Source organism: Felis catus, chromosome D4 (genome assembly GCF_018350175.1).
Source record: "Felis catus isolate Fca126 chromosome D4, F.catus_Fca126_mat1.0, whole genome shotgun sequence".
NCBI lineage: Eukaryota > Metazoa > Chordata > Mammalia > Carnivora > Felidae > Felis > Felis catus.
In genome coordinates this window covers 61,079,483-61,105,142 of record NC_058380.1, presented here as the reverse complement: position 1 = coordinate 61,105,142, position 25,660 = coordinate 61,079,483, and the positions used below count along the sequence as shown (strand labels likewise).

The following is a 25,660-nucleotide window of genomic DNA, read 5'->3' as shown; positions in this document are numbered from 1 at the left end:
GGTCCCTACCAAAAATCTATTAAGCCTGACTTTCTGGAGACTGTACCTATAAATGTGTCTTTTTAAACAAGTTCTTTGTTAAACAATTCTTATATGTGGCAAAGCCTGAAGGTCACTGTGCTAAACAGGTTATTTCATAAGTAAATAAGCAAATCAATACTCCACAAGATGGGTCTGGGAAGCAGGGGCCTGGGTGTTAGCCCCATCTCTGCCACTCACTGTGTGGGTGACCTTGAGCCAGTCACTTCCCCTCTCTGGGCCCCAGTCTCTCCCTGCTGTAGTAAGAGAAAAGAACTAGGTGACCTGCAAGGCCCCTCCCTGCCCCAAATCTATGAAAAGTACAATTTTTTAAAAGTCCAAACAAGAAGGCAAGCAGGTTTATAGAATGTGCACGCCACTACTATCCTCTTTCAGGATCGTTAGATAAAAACCATCAACATGGAAGAAAAGTCTGCCAGGTTCTCCTGGAAAATCCCATCATTCCCAGAGAGAGAGAGAAAGAGAGAGAGAGAGAGAGAGAGAAGGGACAAGTGAAGGATGAGTCCAAAGAGAAGACTGGAATACTTACCCTAAAGGAGAATTCGAGGTTTTCTCCGCCCCAGACTTCCATTCCTGTATCATAAGACCCCAGATATTCAAAATATTTCTTACTCACAGCAAACAGCCCTCCAGCCATTGTTGGGGACCTAGGAGAGTGTGATAACCACAGTGCAGTGTGAGCAGCAGGTGAATTGTCGGGAGCCCTCCAGCCTGCCCAGTCGTCTCTAAGCACACCCTGACTTTACGCTCTGTACCAGGCCTTGCGCTGGGCAGGGAGGCATAGATGTGCCCCACGGTCCCTGCCCTAGGAGGCTCACAAACATCTCACCGGGCAGCACTGTGTGGGCACAGAGGGGAGGGCATGGGGCAGGTGGGCAGGGTTCAGTTTCCCAGAGGAAATGAGGCCTGAAGAACACGGAGGAATTGGCAGAGAAGAGGAATGGAATGTTTCTCCAAGAAGATACCAGCATGAGCACAGGCCTGAGGGTGAGATAAAACCTTGTACCTCTAGAAGCACAGACAACCCAGAGAGCTGAGGAAAGAGACAGGCTCCCCAAGAGGATGGCTAGCGCTGGGCTGTGGTGGCCTTGGTCACAGGGTCACAGGGCAACACAGATGCCCTTTGGAGCGTAGAAGACCACAGAAGGCAGCTCTCATCTCAAAGCTCCTCCAGGGCCCATTCCTCTCCTGCATGAGTGGCCTCCTTCCAGGACCCCGATGGCCACTTTTGCCTTCTTCTTCACCCAGCCTTGTTTTCTCCCCAGCAGGTTCCTCTGGTTCTAGAAATGGCCCAAGCTTTCTGTCCTACCACAGCAGAAAGCTGAAAGGTCAACACACCAAGACATGCAGATGCCAAGGAATGTATTCAGAGGTAGAGAAACTGTACATCATCAAGGGTCTAACTGTTTAAAAAGGTTAAGGTCTCCCGGCAGTGCTTCTGGGCCTTGACAAAGTATTCGCTTTCCCTGCATTCCAAGCTCTGGGCCAATGAGAAAAGGACAGCAAGATTCCTTGTGGAAGGGAAGGCTCTAGACTACAAAGCCCTTCTACGTGTTTCATCCCAAAAATCTAAGGGGTAGGCAAAGTGGATATGCTTGTACCTATTTCACAGGTGAGGAAACTGAGACCCAGGGATATTATAGGAAGGGAAGAGGAGGTGGCCATGACATCCCCGAGCACATGTGTGTGATGGGGAGGAGGGGACCATGGGAGTACATGTCAGCATCCCAGGTTGGATGTATGAACCTGGATAAGACCCTTCCTATTCTGAGCCTCAGCTTACAAATCTGTTCAGTGAAAGTTGAGTAGGATGTCACTCAGGACTCCTACAGAAGCCGGGGTGTCACCACAATCCCTGCCTTCCCCATTCTCATTCAGTCTCTCTCAGTTCGTCCACCACATCATCTCTGGAGTACCCCGTTTCTCCCCATCTTCTCCTGCACCATCATTCCTGACTCGAAGATTATGATGTCTCCTAAAGATGTCCCTGCCCACTGCCCCGCCCCCTCCAGGCCCCTTGCCAACATGGCATCTAGCAATCTTTAATTTTTTTTTTTCCAACGTTTATTTATTTTTGGGACAGAGAGAGACAGAGCATGAACGGGCGAGGGGCAGAGAGGGAGGGAGACACAGAATCGGAAACAGGCTCCAGGCTCTGAGCCATCAGCCCAGAGCCCGACGCAGGGCTCGAACTCACGGACCGCGAGATCGTGACCTGGCTGAAGTCGGACGCTTAACCGACTGCGCCACCCAGGCGCCCCTAGCAATCTTTAAAGAATGCAACAGGCAGGGTCATTTCCAGCTCAAATCCCTTCAGTGGCTTCTACCCTCTCAGGATAAAGTCCAAAGCCTCGTCCTTGGCCTTCTAGGCTGGATGTGACTTGGCCTTGTTCATTTCTCTACCCCCATCTCATTTTCTTTGAATGTATTTATTTATTTATTTTTGAGAGAGGGAGGGGGGGCATGCAGAAGCAGGGGAAAGGCAGAGAAAGAGAGAGAATTCAAGCAGGCTCAATGCTGACAGTGTGCCCCACGTGGGGCTCAGACTCACGAACCGTGATATGATGACCTGAGCCAAAATCAAGGGTCGGACACTTAACTGACTGAGCCACCCAGGCACCCCTCTACCGCCATCTCTTAAGACTGTCTCCATAGGCATCTCCCTCTGGCCAGTGGATCATCTCAAGGTCAGAACTCAGAAGTCCTCCTGCCAAACATGGGTGCAGATCTAAGACACCATTTCCAGCTCAATGCACCAGCAATAAAGCTGATGTCCAATCTCCCTCTGCCTGACCCCTATATCTACCTCCCATTTGCTCCTGAAATTGGAAGGGGAGGAAGAAGCCTTTATATTACTTCAACAATTCAAAGAATGAGAGCAACCAAGCCCCTGCTGAACCCACTCTACTCAGACCCAGGCTCACCAACTAGCCAAAGGTGGCCCATTCACCCCCCAGGTCCACCTATCCCCCAGTTGAAAAAGGACCTGACAGGGGCGCCTGGGTGGCGCAGTCGGTTGAGTGTCCGACTTCAGCCAGGTCACGATCTCGCGGTCCGTGAGTTCGAGCCCCGCGTCAGGCTCTGGGCTGATGGCTCAGAGCCTGGAGCCTGTTTCCGATTCTGTGTCTCCCTCTCTTTCTGCCCCTCCCCCGTTCATGCTCTGTCTCTCTCTGTCCCAAAAATTTAAAAAAAAAAAAAAAAAAAAAAAGTTGAAAAAAAAAAAGAAAAAGGACCTGACAGTGTGTCCTCAAAATGTTAAGCATGAAATTATCATATGACCCGCCAATGGTGCTCCTAAGTATATACCTCAAAAACCTGAAAACAGGGACTCAAACAGTAACAGTAAATCAATATTCACAGCAGCATTGTTCACAATAACCACATGATAGAAACAACCCAAGTGGCCATCAGCAGGTGAATGGATAAACAAACATGGATGTCTATACAGTGGAATATTGTTCAGCCATTAAAGGAACGGGGTTCTGGAAGAACCTTGAAAACACTTATGTGGAGTGAAAGAAGCCAGACACAAAAGGACAAATATTGTGTGATTCCACTTATACGAGCAATCTAGACTAGGGAAATCCATCGAGAGTACAATAGAAGTGACCAGGGGTTGAAGAAGAGACAGGGGAGTCATTGCTCAATGGGTATAGGGTTTCCGCACAGGACAATGAAAAAGTTCTGGAAGTGACGGTTACTCAATACTGTAAATGTGCTTGATGCCACTGAGCTAAACACTTTAAAAAATGGTTGAAGTGAACAATTTTTTTGTTATGCATATTTTACCACAGTTTTTAAATACGTAAATAAATAAAATATACCAACATAAAATTCATGTGGGTGGCAAAGATTTTTTAATAAAAATAAAATTATGCTCGGGCACCTGGGTGGCTCAGTCAATTAAGCGTCGGCTCAGGTCATGATCTCGCAGTTCATGAGTTTGAGCCCCACATCGGGCTCTGTGCTGACAGCTCAGAGCCTGGAGCCTGCTTCAGATTCTGTGTCTCCCTCTCTCTCTGCCCCTCCCCCACTCATGCTCTATCTCTCTCTCAAATATAAATAAAGATTTTAAAAATAAAATAAAATAAACAAATGCTCTGGAGAAAGTGGGGGAACAACAGCTAACCAGCCCTCCCCAGGTACCCTCACTGACACGGTGGCCAGACGCAACGAGGCACGCTCAGGGAGTGAGTGGCCAGAGGTTAGCCCCTAACCTGATGACATCGATGGGCGACCGCATCCGCGTCCTCTCCCTCTCGGGAACCACGTGCCACGTGAACACCAGCCTCCAGTCGAAGCCGCCGATCTGTGGCTCCCCGGCATTGCCCAGGTACTCAAAGGTGTTCCAGTCAATCACATCGATCACAGGGCACACCACTGCCGACTCCTCTTCGTGGATCCTGCGAACATCTGGGATGCCCCATGTGCCTCTCCATGAGGACAGGTGGCGGGAGGACAATCAGGGAATTGGGGGATGACTCTCCTCATCCTTCCGCGAGGAGGGAGGAGAGCCCGTGTGAGGAAGGCCTACGTCTCTCGTTGCAGGTGTCTGCAGCCACATGAGGCCCTGGCGGGTGATCCTCACAGGGAACGCTCAGGTGGCGGGGGAGACCGAGGAAGGAAGGATTCTGGCTTGAATAGGAAAAGTCCCCAGCTTCAATACTCAGATTCCATCTATGGACATACTGGATAAATCTGAGTCCCTCCATGAAAGTCAAGACATGTGAAAACCAAAGGTCACTTTTAAGACAGAAAGCAGATTTTGCAATTTCTAAAGACTGCCAAGAGGGACCTCATTTAATCACAACGAAATGTCTTAGTGTTGAGAACTAATTATCCCTCTAAAAAACAGAGATGCGCCCAGACCAAAGGATCAGCTTTGGAGTTAGAATAAAAATTCGAATCCTGCCCCTTATTTGCCGTGTGACATTAGCCAAGTCACCTAACCTCTCAGAACCTGTCACCTGTGGGTGACCCTGGAACGATAATATCTACTCTTAGGGTTAAGGTGAGAACGCCCTTGGGGGATGTTTATAAGGTGGCTGGCAGAGAACCTGGGACCTACTGCTAGTCTTTTCTTGTCCTCTTTATTACTGTGAAACAGGTTACACTACTGTAGAGAAAAATACCAGCCCATGTGCCTGCTTTAGCTATTCTCTCTGCAAACATGATCACAGACCCAACCATCCTTCAGCATGCTGCCATATCGTGTGGGGTGGTTTTTTTTTTTTTGCACTTGACAGTGCACCAGGGAAGATGAAGTGGGACTGGCCTGTGTGTGAACACTGGATTTCCCTGGGCTACATTCTGGGGGCTTTTATCTGGAATTTGAGACCTAAAACATCATAAGTCACACAGAGCAATGTGAAGAAACAGAGATCGACCAGACTTGAGTTGTAAGTGTCCTTAGAATAATCCCAGAAAGTCAGAGGGGGCAAAGTGAATACCACACTCAGGTAAGAATTACAATATTCGGCGAAATTGCATTGTTCAGAATAGACTGTATGAATAAAACTTGTGCATTCACTAACTGAGGAAGATTTAATTTTTAAATGTTTATTTATTTTTGACAGGGGTAGGGGGTGAAGGACAGAGAGAGAGGGAGACAGAGGATCCAAAGCAGGCTCTGCACTGAGAGTGGAGAACCTGATGTAGGGCTCGAACTCACAAACCGTGAGATCATGATCTGAGCCAAAGTCAGAGGCTTAACGGACTGAGCCACCAGGTGTCCCCCCCCCCCACCGCCCAAATTCTTTAAACAAACTTAGGGCACTCTTAAAAGGTTTGAGAAGACAAGTGGCCGACCTGCTGGGCAGGTTCAAAGAAGCTTCTTAGCCCCTGACAGAGACCAGAAGAACTTGTGACTTGCAATCAAACTGGTTGGGTGGCCTAATTTTTATAAGAAAAGGAAAACTGGGGGAGCCAGCATTGGAGTAAAGGACCCTGAACCATGGTTACAAAGTGTGCAGGCCCAGTAACAGCTTGCCCCGTGGGTGGGGGGCGGGGGCAGGCATGCTACTCGCATCTGGGGCAGAACCAGTCTTTGTTGTGCAGGGCTGAACTGCACACTGTGGGATGTCTGGCATCCCCAGTCCCGGCTCATAAAATGCCAGGAGCACCACCCACCTGACTTGAAAACCAAAGAATATCTATTGCCCAAAGCCCCTGGAGGAACATGGTTACTGCTCCTGTCGGACCGTCCAAGGGACAGGGAGGGTTCCCATTTGGGACCATCTGAGGGACCAGCGTGTGTCAACTCTGGTACACACCTAGGTCCCTGGGGAGCTTCTGAAACATCCAGAAGCCCAGGGCCACCTCTAGAGATTCAGATCCAGTGGTTGGCCATGAGACCAAGGAGTTGGTATGCTTTTAAAAATTTTTTTTTATGTTTATTTATTTTGAGAGACAGAGTGTAAGCAGGAGAGGGGCAGAGAGAGAGGGAGACACAGAATCTGAAGCAGCCTCCATGGTTTGAGGTGTTATCACAGAGCCCGATGCGGGGCTAGAACTCATGAACAGTGAGATCATGACCTGAGCCGAAGTCGGATACCTAACCGAATAAGCCACCCAGGCACCCCAGGAGTTGGTATGTTTTACAAGTTACCCAGATGGGGTTCTATGGGTAGCCAGGGTGGAGAATCCTTTTATCTGGGGATATAGAACAAGGACTTGTCTATGGGGAGGGCTGCCTCACTGGCCTTCAGAGGATGGGCTGGAGTGGAATGCTGGGTAGTATTAGTGCATCAGGGGACTTCAGATCGGCCTAGAGGTAGCCATGTGTGTTCACAGTGGGGAAGTGGTGAAGGGCAAACCCACTGGTCCATGTTCCAGAGGGAACCCTTAGCTGTCACCATGCTGTAAAATTCCATCACAGGCCTGAGGAACCCTGGGTCCTTGCTGCTGGTGAAGCTCATCAGAGCTGAGGAGAGAAGGAGGCAGCTGTGGAACCCACAGGGGACAGGATATAGATAGGACAGCAGAAGTAGCAGAGCGGGGGACAGCCTGGTCTCACACAAGAAAGGAGGAAAGTGGGTCCCCAGCTCTTCCAGACAGACCGTGGCAACCAAAGTGCTAGAGGCCATGGGAAAGCAGTTTGCCAAGTGCAGAGATCCTGATCTTCTTTAAAAAATTTTTTTAAATGTTTTATTTTTGAGAGAGAGAGAGAGAGAGAGAGAGAGCGAGCAGGGGAATGGCAGAGAGAAAGGGAAACACAGAATCAAAGCAGGTTCCAGGCTCCAAGCTATCAGCACAGAGCCTGACACGGGGCTCAAACCCACGAACTGCAAGATCATGACCTGAGCCGAAATTGGGCGCTTAGCTGACTGAGCCACCCAGGCGCCCCAGAGACTCTGATCTTCTGACCCTTTGCCTGCTCCGCGGGGAGGGACCAAACGAAGACCCTCTCAATCTTGGACCTTCCTCCTCCACCTGGAGGAGCTCTGACTTTGCCAGCCCAGCTCCTGCCTGCTGTGATGCTGACTCAGGAGAATAGGGAGACAAAGGAGGAGAGGAGAGGAGAGGAGAGGAGAGGAGAGGAGAGGAGAGGAGAGGAGGGGAGGGGAGGGGAGGGGAGGGGAGGGGAGGGGAGGGGAGGGGAGGGGAGGGGAGAGGAGCCCAGTGGCAGTAGATTTGGAGGACAGGCAGATTGGGAGGGTTAGCGTATGAGGCTGTGGGACAGCAGGAGACATGACCTTAAAGACAGGGCTGTGTTATGACTTTTCATGACTTCATAAAAAATAACATATATTTAAAGCTGTATTTTATGACTATATTGCTAGAAGGACAAACCACACTCCAGGCTAAATCCATTGTTATGATGCTCATTTTTTTCCTTCTGATGTAAAATAATTAACATAAAAACATTTTTGCGGGTCTATTAAAAAATTTCATGGGTCCTAAGCATTGTAGGTACTGGGTATAATGGATAAGACAGCCTTGCTTGAAGGAAATACACCAAAACGTATATTCTTCAGCACTGTGATTCTATATGACTAATAGCTTTTTCTTGGTTGATCAAAATACTTCCTAAGTGTTCCACAACAAACGTGTACAATAAACAGTGGTAAAAGTAAACACTAACAAGGCCTCATACATGCTAGCATGTTCTAAGGGCTGTATGTGTATTCGTTCATTTAATGGCCTCTGCAGCCGTGTGGGGCACAGACTGTTATCATGCCCAGTGACAGAGGACTTGCCCCAGGGGCATCTGAACCCAGGCGCCAAGGTGAGAAATTTGTTTCTGCTCCTGCACAGCATTGGGCCCCCACTCGCACGCTCACGCACCTCTCCAGCAGCGGCTCGAGCCACCCCTCGTGGCACTCACAGTGGCAGTCCAGGAAGGTCAGCACTTCACCCTTCGCCGCGGAAGCGCCCAGAAGCCTGGCTCGCACCAGGCCCTCCCTCTTGTTGGCGCGGATCAGACGCACCTTGGGCAGCCCGGACAGCTCATTGGCCAGGCGCTCCTTCAGGTGCTCTGGGGAGGCAAGCGAGACAAGCGGGGTCACCGCCACGCATGCCAAGCGGCATCCTTCCGGGCCCTCCCTAGCCCCAAATGACAACTGAATAGACAGAAGCCTCCTTTGCTCTGCACCTACCTGGGATGTCCTCACCTCACGCAGAACCAAGGCTGGACGTGTACGACGAAGGCCAGGGGTGGGTGGCTGGGGCAGAGGAATCCCAGAACCACCCAGGGTTCCCCGTCAAAACACACGCACACTGAATTGTGTGCTTGAAATGGGTGCATGTGGTGTCTGGATATATCTCAATAAAGCTGTTACCCCCTCAAAAATACATTACACCTTGACTTGCGAACATTTAAAAATAAAACACACAAAAATTGCCCAACCACCATTTTTCAGGAACACTGGGTTAATATACACTTGGTTTATTTATACTAACTAATTATGTAACGTGTTATAAAATTTTAATGTATGTGGAATTATGTTGACAAATTTTATTTATATTTATGTTAACGCAAATTTTCTCAGGAGCTCATTTCATTTGACACAGTAATAGTAATAATAATAATGGCAGCTACCACTAGAGGGCCTATTGTAAGAATTACTGTCCACGTGATTTATATGAACTCATCAGAGCCTCAGAACTTTCCCATGAGGTAGGTACTACGACTATCCCCATTGATAGATGAGAACACTGAGGCCAGAGAGGCTAAGTAATGTGTCAAGATCGCAGAACAAGTGAGCTAAGGAGCCAGGATTTTAACCCAGCAGCCCTGGCTTGAATCCATAGGCTTAATACTGCCTCCCAGAGCTTTCTTCAATCTCTCAGCCTTGCTAAACAAACGCAGACTGGTTAGGAGGACGCGCTGGTCCCATTTTGCATAAGAAGAAATGAGGCTTTAAAAGTTGAAGGGTCTCATCCACAGCGAGGGCTGGCCTCAGGACTCCAGACTTCACACACAGGTTCAGGGGCAGGAGGCCCTGATTCCCACCCCTCCGTGGGTCAGGTGGAGGTGGGGGGAGCCCATCAGGCAAAATAAAAATGAGAGAATCCCCCCTAATCATTGTGGGTGTCGTCTGAAAGTCTTCAATCATCAGCAAAAGGGAAAAGTCTGTAAACTGTTCTAGGTTGCTTCAGTTTGTAAAAATGTTTCCCTAAATATTCCCGACATTAAAAAAAAAAAAAGCATTTCATTGGTTGATTTTTTTTCATCGTAAATATAACTGCAAATAAGCTGGTAGTAGGACTAAGGGAGGTGACTTCCCAAGCAAAGCTAATTGGTGGTGGCTATGCCCAGTAAACACACAGGTGCAAAAAAAAAATAAAGGGAAAAAAAGAAAATGCACATGTAGCCTCCTTGTACTCATTATGGATTTGGTCAGCATCCATTCTAGGTCTGTCTGAACTGCCCTCCCATGCCCGGGGAGGGTTGGCGCCCCTGCACGGAGCTCAGACTGGCGTGTGGAAAGGCCAGGGGGAGGGGCAGGGCACAAATCCTGTCATCACGGCTTGAGCAGGCATCTTGTCTGTGGCGCAGGTCACCATGATGGAGAGGGCAGCCTCGGCCCCACAGAGACCCACACTTACACTCACGAGAAGAACTGAGCTATGCAGAAGGGGTTCATACCCTGGTCCTGCCTGCTGAGGAGCTATTCAGTCCCACGAAGATCAAATAAATAATCTGATCCTTGCTTCTGAATGAATACATTTCTGAAATATTGGGGGTACTCTACATTTTGTTAATATTTCATAAAAGTACAGGTACGACAATATGCCAGGCACTGACGTAGCATGTTACCTGCCTTTATCTCATTTAATCCTCATTGTGACTCTGCGAGCTAGGGACGAGCATCCCACTTTATAGGGGCTGAAGCCAAGGTTGACGCTGGACTTGCTCAAGGTTGAGTGGCTGCAAAGTGCTGGAGCTCGGACCAGTGCCAGCACAGATTTAAAACAGCCCCGGGAGGAGAGGACCAAAGGAAAGGGAGATGAGTACCTACTACGTGCTGGCTGACGTGAGAGTCCATCCTATGCCTGATCTCATTTGTTCCTCACCACTCTCTGATTAAGTGTGGACAAACTCATTCACAGATGAGAAACTGAGGCTCAGAAAAGACAAGTGACTTGGCCCAGGTGCCACGACAGGTTCACGGTAAAGTTCACCTCTGACCCAGGTGCCCTGACCCCAGAGCCCAGTGCCTAATGGGCTTCATGCAGCATCAAGCCCCAACTATCGCCGAACACCCATCACAGAAGCTACAGTTCCCAGCCTCCCTTGCAGCTAGGTGTGGCCAAGTGACCCCTGCTCTGCTCCATGGGATATGAGGGCAACTTTCGAGTTTAGCTCTCCAGCCCCATGAGATCTTCCTGCCGATGACAGCACGCAGAAGGTGAAGAACCAGCCCGGGGCACGCAGACCGGGGCAGCACAATGTCCTAGAGAATGTGGAGATACAGGGCAGAAGGAGCCAGGCCCCAACACTGTGAAGCCGCCATACCAGCCCTAGACCATTAGGCGAGCTTTGTGATGGGAGAGAGATCATTTTTTTCCCATGTAAATCACTGTTGTTTAGAGTCTCTGTGAGAACGGCCAAACACACCCACCAATTAGGACACATACTCCAAGCTTTGAAGTCGGACGGACCAGAAAGAGCCCGAAACAGCAAGATGCCCATGAAGCAGTAGCTGCTGCCCTTCTGTGTGGCCCACGGATGGTAATTTGGCTTGAGACTAACAACTCAGCCCACGGCTCTCCCTGTTGCTATGACCCTGACATTTCCCCTCAGCTGAGCTTAGCTCCCCCAGTTCAGCTAGTCACATGGCATGTGGCATGACCACAGCAGCCCCTCCACCCCACTCCCATCCATCGGCCATGCCCCACATGGCAGCACAGTGAGCCCAAGACTGAGCGACCTTCCTGTCCCCCCAGCAGCCCTCAGACGGCTCCCATCAGGCTCATATTTATGTCTAAACCCCCTTATGGCGGCCTCCAAGGCCCTGCCTGGTCTGGCCTCGCCCACCCTGGCACCTCATCTCCGCATCACCTCCCCACTGGCCAACAGTCTGCCCTGCAGAATGCCTGCATGGCCCAGCTTCTTCCTGCAACTGGGGCCACTGGGCTGCCTCCTTTACATCCTAGCTTTTGGCTTAAAACCACTTCCTCAGGGAGGCTTCCTGCCCTCCACCAGGCTAGAGGAGGGCCCATCCCCAAGCTCCCCTTACTCTCCTGCTCTGACTTTTATTTCACAGCACTTTGTCCCTTGCTGTAGTCCACATGCTATATTGCTATATTATGCTATGCTATTTTGTATTGTGTCGTGTCATCGTGTATTATTCTTTACATGTTCATTGACCATCCCCACCTACCTCTCCACCCATTAGAATGTGAGTTTTACGAGAGCAGGGACTTGTCTTGTTTCCCACAGAATCCCCGGTGCCTAGAATGGTGCCTGGCACAAAGGTGGAAGCTCAAAATATGTTCGCTGAATAAATGGAGTGCCAACTCTGGACTGCATGTGAATTGCTGGACCCCAGGTCACCGGTCAGGCCTATAGGGATATGGGTCACTCTCTCAATGGAACGCCTCTCCCTGGATTCAGTTCTTCTCCTGTCTGGGCTGCCCCTTTTCGATCTCATCTCAAACTTAACAAATCCAAAGCCAAATGCCCCACTTCCTTTCCCAGACCTGTCACTCCTGCCCTGGGTGGCTTATCTAGCTCTGGGACAGCAGCACCATTCACCCAGAAACCCATTTCAAGGGCCTGCAGGTCCCCCAGATGCCATGTCTCAAACGCCCCTCCTCCTCCTCCCCTTCCCTCAACTACCACCAGACTCCTAGCCTCCATCTCTCACCTGGGCCGCCTCTACAGCCCCCAGCCTCCCCACAGAGCTCCCCTGTACACAGTTCTCCACCCACAGCCTAGAGGGATCCCTCAAAGGGCAAAACTGCTCTCCTGTTTAAAACCCTGCCCTAGGGGCGCCTGGCTGGCTCAGTCAGTTAAACAGCCGACTCTTGGTTTTGGCTCAGGTCATGATCTCATGGTTCGTGAGTTCGAGCCCCACGTCAAGCTCTGTGCTGACAGTGTGGAGCCTGCTTGGGATTTCTCTTTCCCTCTCTCTCTGCCCCTCCCTGGCTTGCTTGCTCTCTCTCTCTCTCAAAAAAAATAAACATAAATTAAAAAAAAAAAAAAGTCCTGCTTTGTTCTCCCCGCCCTCAGGACAAAGTCCCGACGCCTCAGCCTCACGTGTAACGCCTGCACCCTTCCCCATGTCTCATACCTCTCCTCCGCCTGCTGGTCCTCCGTCCTTCCTGAACTACCTGCAGAGCCTATCATGCAACACTGTGCCTCGGAGGCTTTCCACATTCTGTGCCTCCACTTAAAACACCCTCTCTCCACCTCTGCTGCCCACATACTACTTCAAGACTAAGGTCAGCCATTCTTCCTGAGTGCTCTATCTCCTGTAGCACCATGTGGTAGAGCCCTCTGTCCACACACCTGCATCCCAGCAGGCTCCCAGCTCCTGGCAGGGGCGGGGCACACGGAGACACAGAAAGCCTGTCCTCCTGGGGCCCATTCCACCCCTCCCGAGTCGCACTCTTGCCTCCCAGGCACTGCTCTGGGAAGCCAGGCCCCTCCAAGAGCTCATGTGGAGGGCTTACCTCTGTCACTGTAGTCATCTACAAGGATGACTTCTTCTAGCAGCATGTCCGGGGACGTCTCGAGGACACTGTAAACTGTCCGGAGGAGAGTCGACCAGGCTTCATTATAAAACGCTATGACAACAGATGTCGTGGGCAACTTGTCATAATCATATTTCTTCTCTTTGCACCTGCAAATACAACACAGCTTCAGGGAATCGAGAATCCGCAGCTGACTGTGTGTACCAGGCCCAGGCTGGTCCTAGGGATGGAGGTGTGAAGGGGACACAGGTCACAGTCCTGAGACCTCCTCCTAGGGAATGGAAAATAATCTGGGATCTTCCAGAGACCCCAGTGTTCCTCTAGGAGCCCCAGCGGAGTCTAAGAAAGGTTCTAAAATGACACCAAGAAGCTTGAACCGTGGGACACTATTTTGAGCCTTTAAAGCAAATTTCAGATTTGAGCAACATACGAGCTAAGCAGACTCTGAAGGGAGGACGATGGCCACCTCCCCCTCCTCAGCACCTCTCTCGTGGGTCCTCTCCCTTCTGATTCCACTGCCAGACCTGTGCTCAGACCGTGCCCTCTGCCTGGAATGTCCTTCCCTCATTTCTCTACCTGGCAAACTCTCTGTCCTCTTTCGAGAACAGCTCAGCCCCATCCTCTCCCTGGGACAGCCTGTGGGGGCAACTGCTCGCTTCTGGATGCTCCTCGGGCGCCTTGCCCACACGCGCACCTCTGGTCCAGCAGGTGTCAGTCACAGCACTCTGGTTGCTCACTGGCATCTCACTGCCCTCTCCAGCACGTTACCCGGGCAGCAGCGATGCTTACAAAGGTGGTGTGTGCAGAAACCAGAGCCACTGCTAGAATGTGCAAACAGTCCAGAAGGGCTGCACAGAGGACACTGACCAACCCCCTTCCAGTACCCACCCCGCCCCTTGCCCCACTCTGTGGCCTCCCGGTGGGGGTGGGGGCATGTGCCTTGACTGGCAGTGATAGGAACCAATAAGTTTCCTCTTTCTTTAGTAGGGTTTCCAGCTACTTCCTAAGGAGTTTCCCTAGTTGACAGAGAATTCTCTTCTCAGAGTGGCTCACGAGAAACTCCCAATGTCATCCCAGGGACTGGGCCGTGCCTGGAGACCTTCCATAGGAAATGGCAAGAGAGGGGAGGAACAGAACCCCAGACGGGCACCCACAAGACTGGGCTGGAATGCGGGACTGGCAATGCGGAAGAGCGTACATGCTTGAAGACCAGCCAGCCGGTCTGCGCAGAAAGGGAAGACCTCACAGCAGGCTGTGCAGCACGTCAAAGGGACGCAGAACCAAGCAGGATGAGGAGTAAAGCTAGATCAGCCAACTGCCGGTACCAGGCAAAGCATCAGTGGGCCCTTACCCGTCAGTCACCAAATATTTCCTGATCACCTACTATGTGGATTAAAAAAAAAAGTTCAAGGGGACAATGATCAAATAAGCAAACGTATCAATAATTTCAGAAAGTAATGGTGCTATAAAGAAAAGCAGGGTGCAAAACAGAGCAACTGTGGAGGGCAGTGGGAAGGGGGAAACGGAGCAACCACAGAACAGGTAATCAGGGAGGGCCTCTTAGAGGAGGTGACATTGAAGAGGAGACCTGAATAATGCAAAAAAGCAGAGAAAAAGCCCTTTATGTATCCACTTTATTTCTTGTGTTTTTTCTCCTTTTGTTTCATCATGAATTTTTTCAAACATTATAAGGAACTCCTGGGACCTTTTGCCCAACATCAACAATTCTCAATGCATGGTGTATCTTGATTCATCTATGCCCTCACCAGACTAGAGTTTTTTTGTTTTGTTTTGTTTTGTTTTGTTTTGTGTTTTAGAGAGAGGAAGAGAGAGAATCTCATGCAGGCTCCACACTCAGCTATCCCATGAGTCGTGAGATCATGACCTGTGCCGAGATCAAGAGTCAGATGCATAACTGACTGAGCCACCCAGGCGCCCCATCCCAGACTAGTTTAAAGCAAAACCCAGAATATCACAGCATCCATGAATATTTCAATCTATCTAAGATATAAGGACGCCTTTTTTTTTTTTCATAATAAGACACAATACAACTGAGACGTCTTAAGAAGTTACCAATTCTTTACTGCTACCATATCTCCAGCCTGCAATATTTCATAAAAATTAAAGACGCCAATGTTTGGAACACACACCATTATTTTAAGAACCTCTAAGGACAGGGGCGCCTGGGTGGCGCAGTCGGTTAAGCGTCCGACTTCAGCCAGGTCACGATCTCGCGGTCCGTGAGTTCGAGCCCCGCGTCAGGCTCTGGGCTGATGGCTTGGAGCCTGGAGCTTGTTTCCGATTCTGTGTCTCCCTCTCTCTCTGCCCCTCCCCCGTTCATGCTCTGTCTCTCTCTGTCCCAAAAATAAATAAAAAACGTTGAGAAAAAAAAAAAAAATTTAAAAAAAAAAAAAAAGAACCTCTAAGGACAAGTGTTGCTTATCCTAACTGGAGGATGCATTGATTTTAAGATACATCCAAATCTCAGAGATGCTTCAATATGAAAAAAAAAAAAAAAAGACTTAAAATTAATGAAATGTCCTACTTCATTTAACTCTCAAAACCACTTTCAGTGTTGGCATGTATTGTTACCGCTTGAAAGGCCAGGCTCAGAGAAGTGGGATAACTTGGGTGGTTCACAGAATGCCTGTGGGCACGTACCTGGCCGGGGTCCTCATGTCCAGAGGCCCGGTCATAGGGTCGTGGCTTGCCCCCGGCCGGACGCTCAGGTGGGCCATCTGATCGAATGAAGAGCCCTGCACCACACTTCCCTGCCTCTCCCTCCTCCCTACCTGTCCTCCCTCCCAGGGTCTTGCTCCAGGCCCTCTTCCTAAACTCCAGGGCAGTCTCTGCAGAGAGCTCTGCTGTCACTGGGAGGACCCTCCACATGAACAGGCGTATCCGGGAGACTCTGTTAGAGGCCGGCTCTTCTCAACCACCCTCACATCCTCGCTCGTGCTGTGTTTGCAGGCCCTGCTCTACACACTTGAGTCAAAGTCAGCTGAGGCTGGAAGCATAACAGCTCTGGTGTCCTAAAGCGACGACAGGGCATCCCCAGCAGCCCAAGCAGCGGGACGCGAATCCTTGGACGCCAAGGGCTTCCGATTCACAGAAGTGGTTACTACTTAGCACTGTGCTCCACAGAGGGGAGTCCAGCCCACACTCAAGGGGAGGAGAGGCAGGCTCCATCCTTTGAAGGGGATGATTGCTAAGAATGTGTGGATATATTTGAAAACCACCATGCAGGGATAGAATGCAGAAGTGTGACAGTATGTGTCCTCCAACACCAGGCCCTAAGACATTGAGGTTCCCTCTTTGTTCCCTCCCATGGACCATCCATCCTGGGGAAAGCCAGTTCCATGCAGTGACGCGAGTAGACTCAAGCATCCTGTGGAGAGGTCTCTGTGGCGAGGGACCGAGGCCTCCAGCCAACAGCCAGCCCCAACTTTCCGGCATGGAATAAGCCCTCTTGAAAGCAGATCTTCCAGGCCCAATCAGGCCTTGAGATGATGAAATCCCCAGGCAGCATTTGGATTGCGATCTCATGGGAGATCCAGAGCCAGAACCACCCGGCTAAGCCACTCCCGAATCCCTGACCCACAGAGATTATGTGAAATCACAAATGTTTATTGTTGTTTCAAGTCACTAAGTTTATGGTACGGCCTATGCTGAAATAAATCACAAGGAAACTTTCAGCCAAGCCCAACGGAGAGAGATGTTTTATAAACCAGTAAGCCTGTACTTTAAAAAAAAAAAAATGCTAAAATGCCAGTGTCCTAAGAGACAGAGACAGGGCTAAAGAGACACAACAACTAAATGTCGCCCTTGATTCTCAATTAGATACCAGGTCCAGGAAAAATAAAGCTGCTCCAAAAGTTGGCACAGTTGGAAAAATCCAGTATTGTATAAACTTTCTTAATTTGAGAACTACATCATGGTATCATGAGAGAATGTCCCTGTCCTTAGAAAATGCATCCCGAAGGAACAAAGGCTAAAAGGTATTATTGCTAAACCTTACTCTCAAATGTGTGTAATAGTATATAGCACACATAGAGAGAAAAGTTAAGTAAATGGGGCAAAATAATGAATGGATCTAGGGGAAGGACGTACAGGAGTCTGTTCTGCTATTCTTACAAATTTTCTCTAGCTTTGAATTTTTCAAAATTAAAAGTGTAATAAATTAAGAAGAAAAAGGGGGCCCCTGGATGGCTCAGTCAGTTAAGTGTCTGACTCTTGGTTTCAGCTCAGGTCATAACCTCACAGTTCGTGGGATCAAGCCCCATGTCAGGCTCTCCCTCTCTCTCTCTCTGCCCCTCCCCAGCTTGCGCTCTCTCTCTCTCTCTCTCTCTCTCAGAATACATAAATAAACTTAAAAAAATAATCTTTCTTTGTGAATATAAAAATGATGCATGTTCATTGTGAATAATTTTAGAATGCAGGAAAATATAAAGAAAAATCAGCAACAAGCCCACTGCTCAGAGATCTCCATTGTTAACATTTTTGGCATATTTCTTTCTATTGTTTATTGTTTGTGTGTGAGCACATGCTCACACACACTGCTGTTTATAGATCTGTACCCTGCTTTTTTGATTTAATATGATAGTGCAGTTATTCTTCTGTACTGTTAAAAGAGTCTCTGAGAATGGGTTTTGGATGGTCTTTGTAGCATTCCTTCATGAACCTGCACTACATTTCACGTTTTCTTGTCGGACCTTTGGAATTATTTACAGCTTTTTGCTATTATAAATAATGTTGCAGAGAAAGATTGTTACTACAAGCGTCCTTCTGGGTTATCTCTGATTATTCTCTTAGGTGAGAAATTCTTAGATGTATTATGACATGATATTAAAAAGAAGAGGAACATTTTGAAGCTCTGAGTAATAGTGCCAAACATAGCCAGTGCTCTTATGATATGAAGGGACACAGATAGAGTACCTGGACATTCTAGAACAGTGGCCTTGGGCTTTGGGGTTTTGCAGAGCAGCAGAAACATATAAACAAAAACACTGAGGAGGGACTGACATCTGGTCCCAGCATTATTTGGTCAAGCGGAGATCTTTCTACCTTCCTACTTATTCTTATCATGGGAAGAAAGCCATTTTAATACCAACGGTTAAGGATGTGATTTTATACTAAAGGACCACTGTTTACATTGAATAAACCTCAGTTTTGAAAACCTAACTTTACTGTCCTTCTTTCCATTCATTTCTCCTCGGACCTATGTACATTTGGAACTAAATTTTAGTTGTTGTTTTTTTTTTTTTTTTTGATAAAAAAATCTTTATTTTTAGGTTGCACAGAAACACATTTTTTTTTTTTCATGGAGTATAAGCAATTAATTCTTTCTAAAGCTTCTAGCGGGCTGTGGCTCGGCACGACATAGCCTCTCCATGAGCCGTGTCTACTAGTCAGGGGCTTTTAAAATGCAGATACACCTATTAATATTTTATTTACGTATATATGTTGTCTATTTGTTACAATATATATCTGCAGGAGAGCAGCTGTTTTGGTAGAAGCGGGAAGAGTGAGGTAGGAGAGGGCCTGTGTCAGGGCCACTAAGCTTGAGTTACCTATTTTTGGAATCAGAATCAGCTTAGCCCTTGGATATAACCTTTGCACTATTAACATTATTTTCTTCTTCTTTTTTTAAAATTCTATTTATTTATTTTTGAAAAAGAGGGCATGAGAGAGTGGGGGGAGGGGCAGAGAGAGAGAGGGAGAGAGAGAATCCCAAGCAGCCTCCACACTATCAGTGCAGAGCCCAAGGAGGGGCCCGAACTTACAAACTTTGAGGTCGTGATCTGAGCCAAAATCAAGAGTTAGATGCTTCACCCCCATGCCCCAAAAAAGATTAATTTTAAAAGGCTGGATCAGGGGCGCCTGGGTGGTGCAGTCGGTTAAGCGTCCGACTTCAGCCAGGTCACGATCTCGCGGTCCGTGAGTTTGAGCCCCGCGTCAGGCTCTGGGCTGATGGCTCGGAGCCTGGAGCCTGTTTCCGATTCTGTGTCTCCCTCTCTCTCTGCCCCTCCCCCGTTCATGCTCTGTCTCTCTCTGTCCCAAAAATAAATAAATGTTGAAAAAAAAATTTTTTTTAAATAAAAATAAAATAAAATAAAATAAAATAAAATAAAATAAAATAAAATAAAAGGCTGGATCATATTTCTTTAGTAACACATAGCAAACGTCCTCATCGAGCAATAATTTCGTATTCTGACCGCTCCTTTTTTCTTGGCCTGGTATAGTTTCTCCTCCTTTCTTTAAACATACCTTACAGGCATCGTCCTTCGTGAATGTTCAATATATCCTTCTAGAAGTTTGTTTCCAGGAAAAACACTTTCCCTTTTCCCTTTTTTTTCAAAGCAAGGTTCCAAAAGTTCAGATTGCAAAACAAATACTGCTGAAAAAAATATGCAATTTTCTTTCATTGCATGATCAAAGCAATTTGAATGACTTTTATAAATGTACAGTTCTAGCCTTCTAGAACTGTGAATTAACTAAGTCTTTCCTTCAGTTCTCCAATTTTTCATTTTAAGTCAATTAACCAAAAAAAAAAATTATTGAAAACCTCTATGTGCCCTTCCCCATCCCAGGTGCTATGAAGGGATAGAAAAGAATTATGTGGCATTTCTCATTCTCCTTCCAACCAAAAGCAGAGCATCCTTTAATAAGACAAGAACAGCTATGCATCCATGCCTCAGGGTTCCACTTTTGCCTAGGGGACAAAAGGAAGCTCAGAGTCAAATTCACTGCTAAATCATAGCAAGCCATCCTTTCTTTAACATTCTGGTATAATCCACGTGTCTTGTAAGGGCAGGGGGTGAATTGTGGTTTTTGCTGTATTTTCTTCATGCCTTGTACTGTACCTGGTAATAATAATAACATGTATTGAGCGCTGACTACATGATAGGTGGTGGGCTAAGCATTTTACAAGCATTATTCCACTTTCCCTTCCCAGCAACCCAGTTGGGCAGGGACTTCCATAAACTCTGCTAGCATAACATACAATTACGTATTATACAGATGCGAATGAATGGGTGCAGTAAATGCCTCCTCGTCTTCCTTTATCTTTATATTCCGGTTACACATAAAAGTCTTTTGAAAAAATGAAAATCCATACCTGTTGCAGAACAGGCCAAGGAGGTCACAGTGTACCTTGGTGGGTTCTGCCTGCCCAGAATCCTTTCTCCTTTCTTCACATTCCTGCACTTTGAGTTCCCTTTCATGAACCATGTCTCCCAGACTCGCAGGCCATGTGGTCTGCGCAAGGCTGAACACACACACATGCGCACACACGTGTGTATACACACACCCCTCCGGGAAGGTCACATGCCCCAGGCCTAATCAATGAACATTTTTTGCCTAATGACACCAGTTGAGTCCCTGAATCCAGGGCCTAGAATAATCTGAACCTAGTCCCAAACCCAGACTTTCCTGTGATAGAAGCCAATATATTTTCTTTTATATTCAAGTCAGTTCGCATTTTGCACTGGGTTTACAGTTATTTTCAACCAAATGAACGATGACTAATAGAGGAAATAGGTTTTGTGTTTTTTTGTTGTTTTTTTTTTAAGTGAATGTAAGACTTCCACTCTGGACAATATGGAAGATTAAAATGTCTGGGGAAACCCTGTTGGAAAAAATTTTTGATAAAATACTTCTTAAAAATCTTGTTTATTTATTTATTCATTATGAGAAAGCCAGAGGGAGAGCACACGAGTAGGGGAGAGGGGTAGAAGGAGAGAGGGAGAGAGGGAGAGGGAGAAGGAGAGGGAGAGGGAGAGAGGGAGAGAGAGAGAGAGAGAGAGATTGATTATCTTAAGCAGGCTCCATGCTGAGCACAGAGCCCAATGTGGGACTCGATCCCACAATCCAGGGATTATGACCTGAGCCGAAACCAAGAGTCAGCTGCTCAACCAACTGAGCCACCCAGGCGCCCTTAAAAAAAACTCTTTTAAATGCATGGCTCAGCTTATAGAAAAGGAAATAAAGTCCTCAGGGTCCAGGAACAACATGAAAATACAAATCTCGATATTAGAGCTATCAGACACAAAGCATAAAATAAGTATGCTTAACATGCTTAAATAAATAAAAGAGGCCCTCATATAAATGACAAAGAAATAAGAATGACAGGCAAATTTAACTCAGTATAGACATCTCACAGCAGTGACTTTAGATCACCAAAGACTTTAGACCCTGCTGAGCTGAATATGTACTTTCAAGTTTACCACCAAAGATTAGAAATAAACAGTGTAACTGAGGCACCCGGGTGACTGAGTCAGTTAAGTGTCCAACTTAACTGGTCAGCTCAGGTCATGATCTCACCATTCGTGGGTTTAAGCCCCGCATCGGGCTCTGTGCTGAATGCTTGCTCAGAGCCTGTAGCCTGCTTCAGATTCTGTCTCTTTCTCTCTCTGCCCCTCCTCCACTTGTGCTGTCTCACTCTGTCTCTCAAAAATAAATAAATGTAAAATAATAATAATAAAAGAAATAAACAGTATAACTGCCAAATTAGCAGAGAAGAAAAAGTGGAATGAGAAGGGTAGAGAAAAAACTTCTATCAACTCAAAGAATAGTGTTAAAAGAAAAAAAAAAGGAAAACAGCACAGGAAAAGAAAAACAATTAGAAAGCATAAAATAAGATGGCATGATCAAAATAATCAAGCCTTAAGTATCCTGTAAGCACACGAAATATATGAGGACATAAATGTCCAATAAAAAGACCGTCAGTCTGGATTTTCTCCTTAATGACCACACAAAATGCAGCAACACGCTTCTTAGAGACAGGCCTACAACATTAGGACATAGAATCAACGACAGTAAAAGGATGGAAAAAGGTATCATGAAGATACTAACTAAAACTGAACACGTTCTCCAGACTTAAAGCACCGATTCAAAGAAAGGATGTTACTCTGACAAGCACAAGATGGGTCTGGTAAAAATTAGCGGAATAACCTGCAGTTTACAACTTTGTTGGGGAAGCAAAGAAACGTTAGCCTAATCTCCACACTACGCGTGATGCTGTTCCAAAGACGATGTTGTTATGAGAACGGTCAAGCAGGCTACCGCTCTGCAAAAAGAGAACTCTTAACCAACTCCCTCCTGCCAACCCCATCAAGCACACTCTCTTTAGCTGAACTGCCTATTTTGAGCGATTCTGAAACTCTTCACCATCCCAGCACCCAAGTCCTGATCCCTGAACTCAGACACACATCTGCAATTATAGCACTAATAAGGCTAAAACCAGAGCAAGCGTTCACGGAACACCTATGTATTGTTGCCTAATCAGCAGCTCAAAATTCTTCAGCTACAGCAGAGAACGGCTGATGTTCACAGGTGACATCCCCGTCCATGTACCATGGAAATGTGGAAATGCACAGCCCCAAGGGCACCGTCACTCCACCTTTTCCTCCTGCTCAATAGGTCAGACTATAAATGAGAATGGCATTATAGTGATTACCTCAACACTTCTCTGGTCTATAAAACTAAAACTCTTTGCCAATATTCGTACAACATTAGCAACCATCGCTCGTGACACACCTTACAACTGACTGTGATGTCATCACTGGTTTCACTGGCACCTGACCTGTTTTGAATCCCCACTTTGTCTAATTCTGGCATTCTCCCCCCTTGCTCAAAAGCACTCACTTTTCATCTTCTGAGTAAAAAACCCACAGGCCCTAAGACAGTAGCTTTCAGCCGTAAGTGTACATCAGCCTCAGCCTAGGTGCTACCTACAGAAATTCTAGTAAATTGTTCTGGGGAAGGTCCCTGGCATCAATACGTTTCAAAGTTCCCCAATGCCACAAATCCAGCTTCTTGGCTCCCCACTTTGGCTTGCTGCCATCTCAGAGTGAAAGTTCCACCTCCTTGCTCGGCTCAAAGGAGACCGTGTTTGTGAGTTTTGCAAACCCTGCCCTTACTATCCCACCACGTAAGGATTCCTGGTCATCCTGTTCCTTCTCCTCCTTCTCCTCCTCCTCCTCGATTCCGTGCTATAACTAACAGAAATAAAGCTGTGTTCTAATCCACTGGCACATGAATTACCAGACTCACAGAAGAGCTGGGGTCTACACCAAGTCTCAAAGACTTAGAGCCAACACTGAAGTGTCTCTAGCGGTTTGGCCTGTCCAAGAGAGCAGACGCAGTATCACGGCTTGCAGACGCCAAGAAGAACCAGGCCGGATCCCTTAGTAGTTCCCAACTCCTTGCAATGGGAACAGCTTCATCCACGTAGTGTAAAGATTTCAGTCACAACCATGTGTGAGCCTATGTACATACTCATGTTTGAATATGTTCTCGTTCACATACCCATGGGCATATTTTTCAAAATCTATTTCTATACCTGGAAAAGTCCAAAAGGATACGCAGCAAAATGTTAGCAGTGGTTCTCCTGGGGTTGTAGGTTTATGGAAGATTTTTTTTTTTTTTTTTTGGTTCCCTGTACACGCTAAAATTTCTAGAGTGAACATGTATTGCTTTTATAATTAAAATAAATAGATAAATAATTGTCTGCACCCCAAAAGGGAGGAGGGAATAAAAGATCTGGACTCTAGGGGCGCCTGGGTGGCTCAGTCAAACATCCAGCTATTGATTTTGGCTCAGGCTATGATCTCACAGTTTGTGGGTTCGAGCCCTAGGTCCGGCTCTGTGCTGACAGTGTGGGGCCTGCTTGGGATTCCCTCTCTTCCTCTCTCTCTGACCCTCTCCCACTTGTGCCCTCTTCCTCAAAATAGATAAAAAACTTAAAAAAAAATCTGGGTTCTAGATAAGCTCTGCCCCAGATCTGCATGTTACCTTGGGGGCACGGCTTTGCCTCTGTTAGACAGGATGCTCACTCGGCCTCTCCCTCAGTGACATTCAAGGATCTTAACCACCCCTCTGCTTATCAGTTAAAGTCTCAAGGGACTCCCCCACACCCACCCTGACTCCAACTGTAAATTTATATTCTGCTATTCTGGTTTCTCAGGCTAAAACTCAAGACCCTGATTAGGTCCTCACCTTTCTATGAACTATAGTAAAAGTGAGTCTCCATCAAAGACCCTGACCTGGAGGGCAGAAGTTATGCCTCCAGGCCTCCCTGGCTGAGTCTAACACAGATCAAGCTCACCTTTCTCTCCAGCTAGACAAGAATAATCCAATAGGCCTTGCTGCAGGAATTAAAGGCAGGAGGCATTCACACTCCTTATCACGCTGGGCTTGTATTAACTTCCCAGAGTCAATGCAACAGCAGGATCTATAAGCAAATCCTGATAGGACACAGGGCAGCTCTGTCACCATGGAGACAAGGATACCATAAGCCCCACAGGTCATCCAGTGTTTGAAAGAGATTTCTCAACCTGGGACAATAAAGGAAGTTGGAACCCGGAAAAAAAAAATAACTTTACAACCAATCCCTGCATGCCTCTTAAAAACAACCTCCTGAGGACATTGTTGGCAACAGGGAAGGGAAGAAAAACTAATAAGAATTGAGTACACAGTGTGTTCAATGTTTTATTAATTCCTAGGTGGTGTTATTTCTATGCATTCCTTATTTTGCAGATAGGGAAAGTGGGGGGAACTGCTACCAACACTAACAAAGTTCTACTCAAAAAGATTAACAGTGAAGATGCCTCAGGGGAAAGCATGAGGCTAGACACGAACAGATACCGGAAAATAGGGAAGACAGTGAAGTGTGAGTCCCTCCCAATTCTGCCAAGGTCCGGGGGGAGGGGGGTAGCAACTCCTGGAGCAGGCACTCATGCTTTCTCTGGCCAAGGATTCACGGATCCCCAAATCCTGAAATTAGCACAATGCTAAAGAGGCCATGAGGGTCACATCCCCCACTTTCCAGCTGTGGGGTGAGTCACTTGTCCTGACACCTGAGATCTTTGCCACACCTCCAAGGCAGGAATTCAGGGGAGCAGGAAAGGGTGGCAGGTGCCTGGTGCTCACACAGGCTGCTCCACTGGCTCCTCTCGGGACCCCCTCTCTGAGCCCTCTTTTCCTCCAAGTCTTTAAGAACAGGGCTCAAGTGGGGACCTAGAAGATCCCCACCGATGGAGGAAAGGAGAGAGAAGGCCAGGAGGTCTGACCTTCTGCCAGCTTGCTCCCTTCTCACCTAGGCAGTGGGCACAACCCACCGGGCCAGCAGCTCAGGCAGGAATTAGGCCTCCGACTGCACTGCACAAGCTCGGGGCCTGCACCACCCACAGGAGTGAGCTGAGCTGCATCGCAGCCAGAAGGAGCCCTTCCCACCAGCGCCTCCTTCCTGCCCTCCTTTGCCTAAAGCTCAGGAATCCAGCTCCCAATGAGAGGGAAGCTTAAGACTTGGCCTTCCAGCGACCTTTCACCACTCCTGCTGGGGCGCCCTCCCCTCCTGGTTCATTCATGGGCCTGACACACACTGATAAGTGAATGGGGAGACGATCTCAAACCCTAGGGGTCCTTAGTTTCACCAAAGAAGGGACATGCAGGCAGGGCTGGACTGGGGTGGGGGGGA

The 25,660-nt window shown here is 47.7% G+C and overlaps 1 protein-coding gene across 1 annotated transcript in view; it reads right to left on the bottom strand.

Moving 5' to 3' along the window:
* The window catches only part of GALNT12 (polypeptide N-acetylgalactosaminyltransferase 12), a 38,096-nt gene that overhangs the window by 11,663 nt on the left and 773 nt on the right, over window positions 1-25,660 (bottom strand). The window contains exons 2-5 of the mRNA XM_011288676.3: window positions 13,162-13,331; window positions 8,326-8,515; window positions 4,257-4,442; window positions 569-686 (exon numbers count right to left, since the gene is read on the bottom strand). Of these exons, the coding sequence (XP_011286978.3) occupies window positions 569-686; window positions 4,257-4,442; window positions 8,326-8,515; window positions 13,162-13,331 (664 nt within the window). The remainder of the gene's footprint in view (window positions 1-568; window positions 687-4,256; window positions 4,443-8,325; window positions 8,516-13,161; window positions 13,332-25,660) is intronic.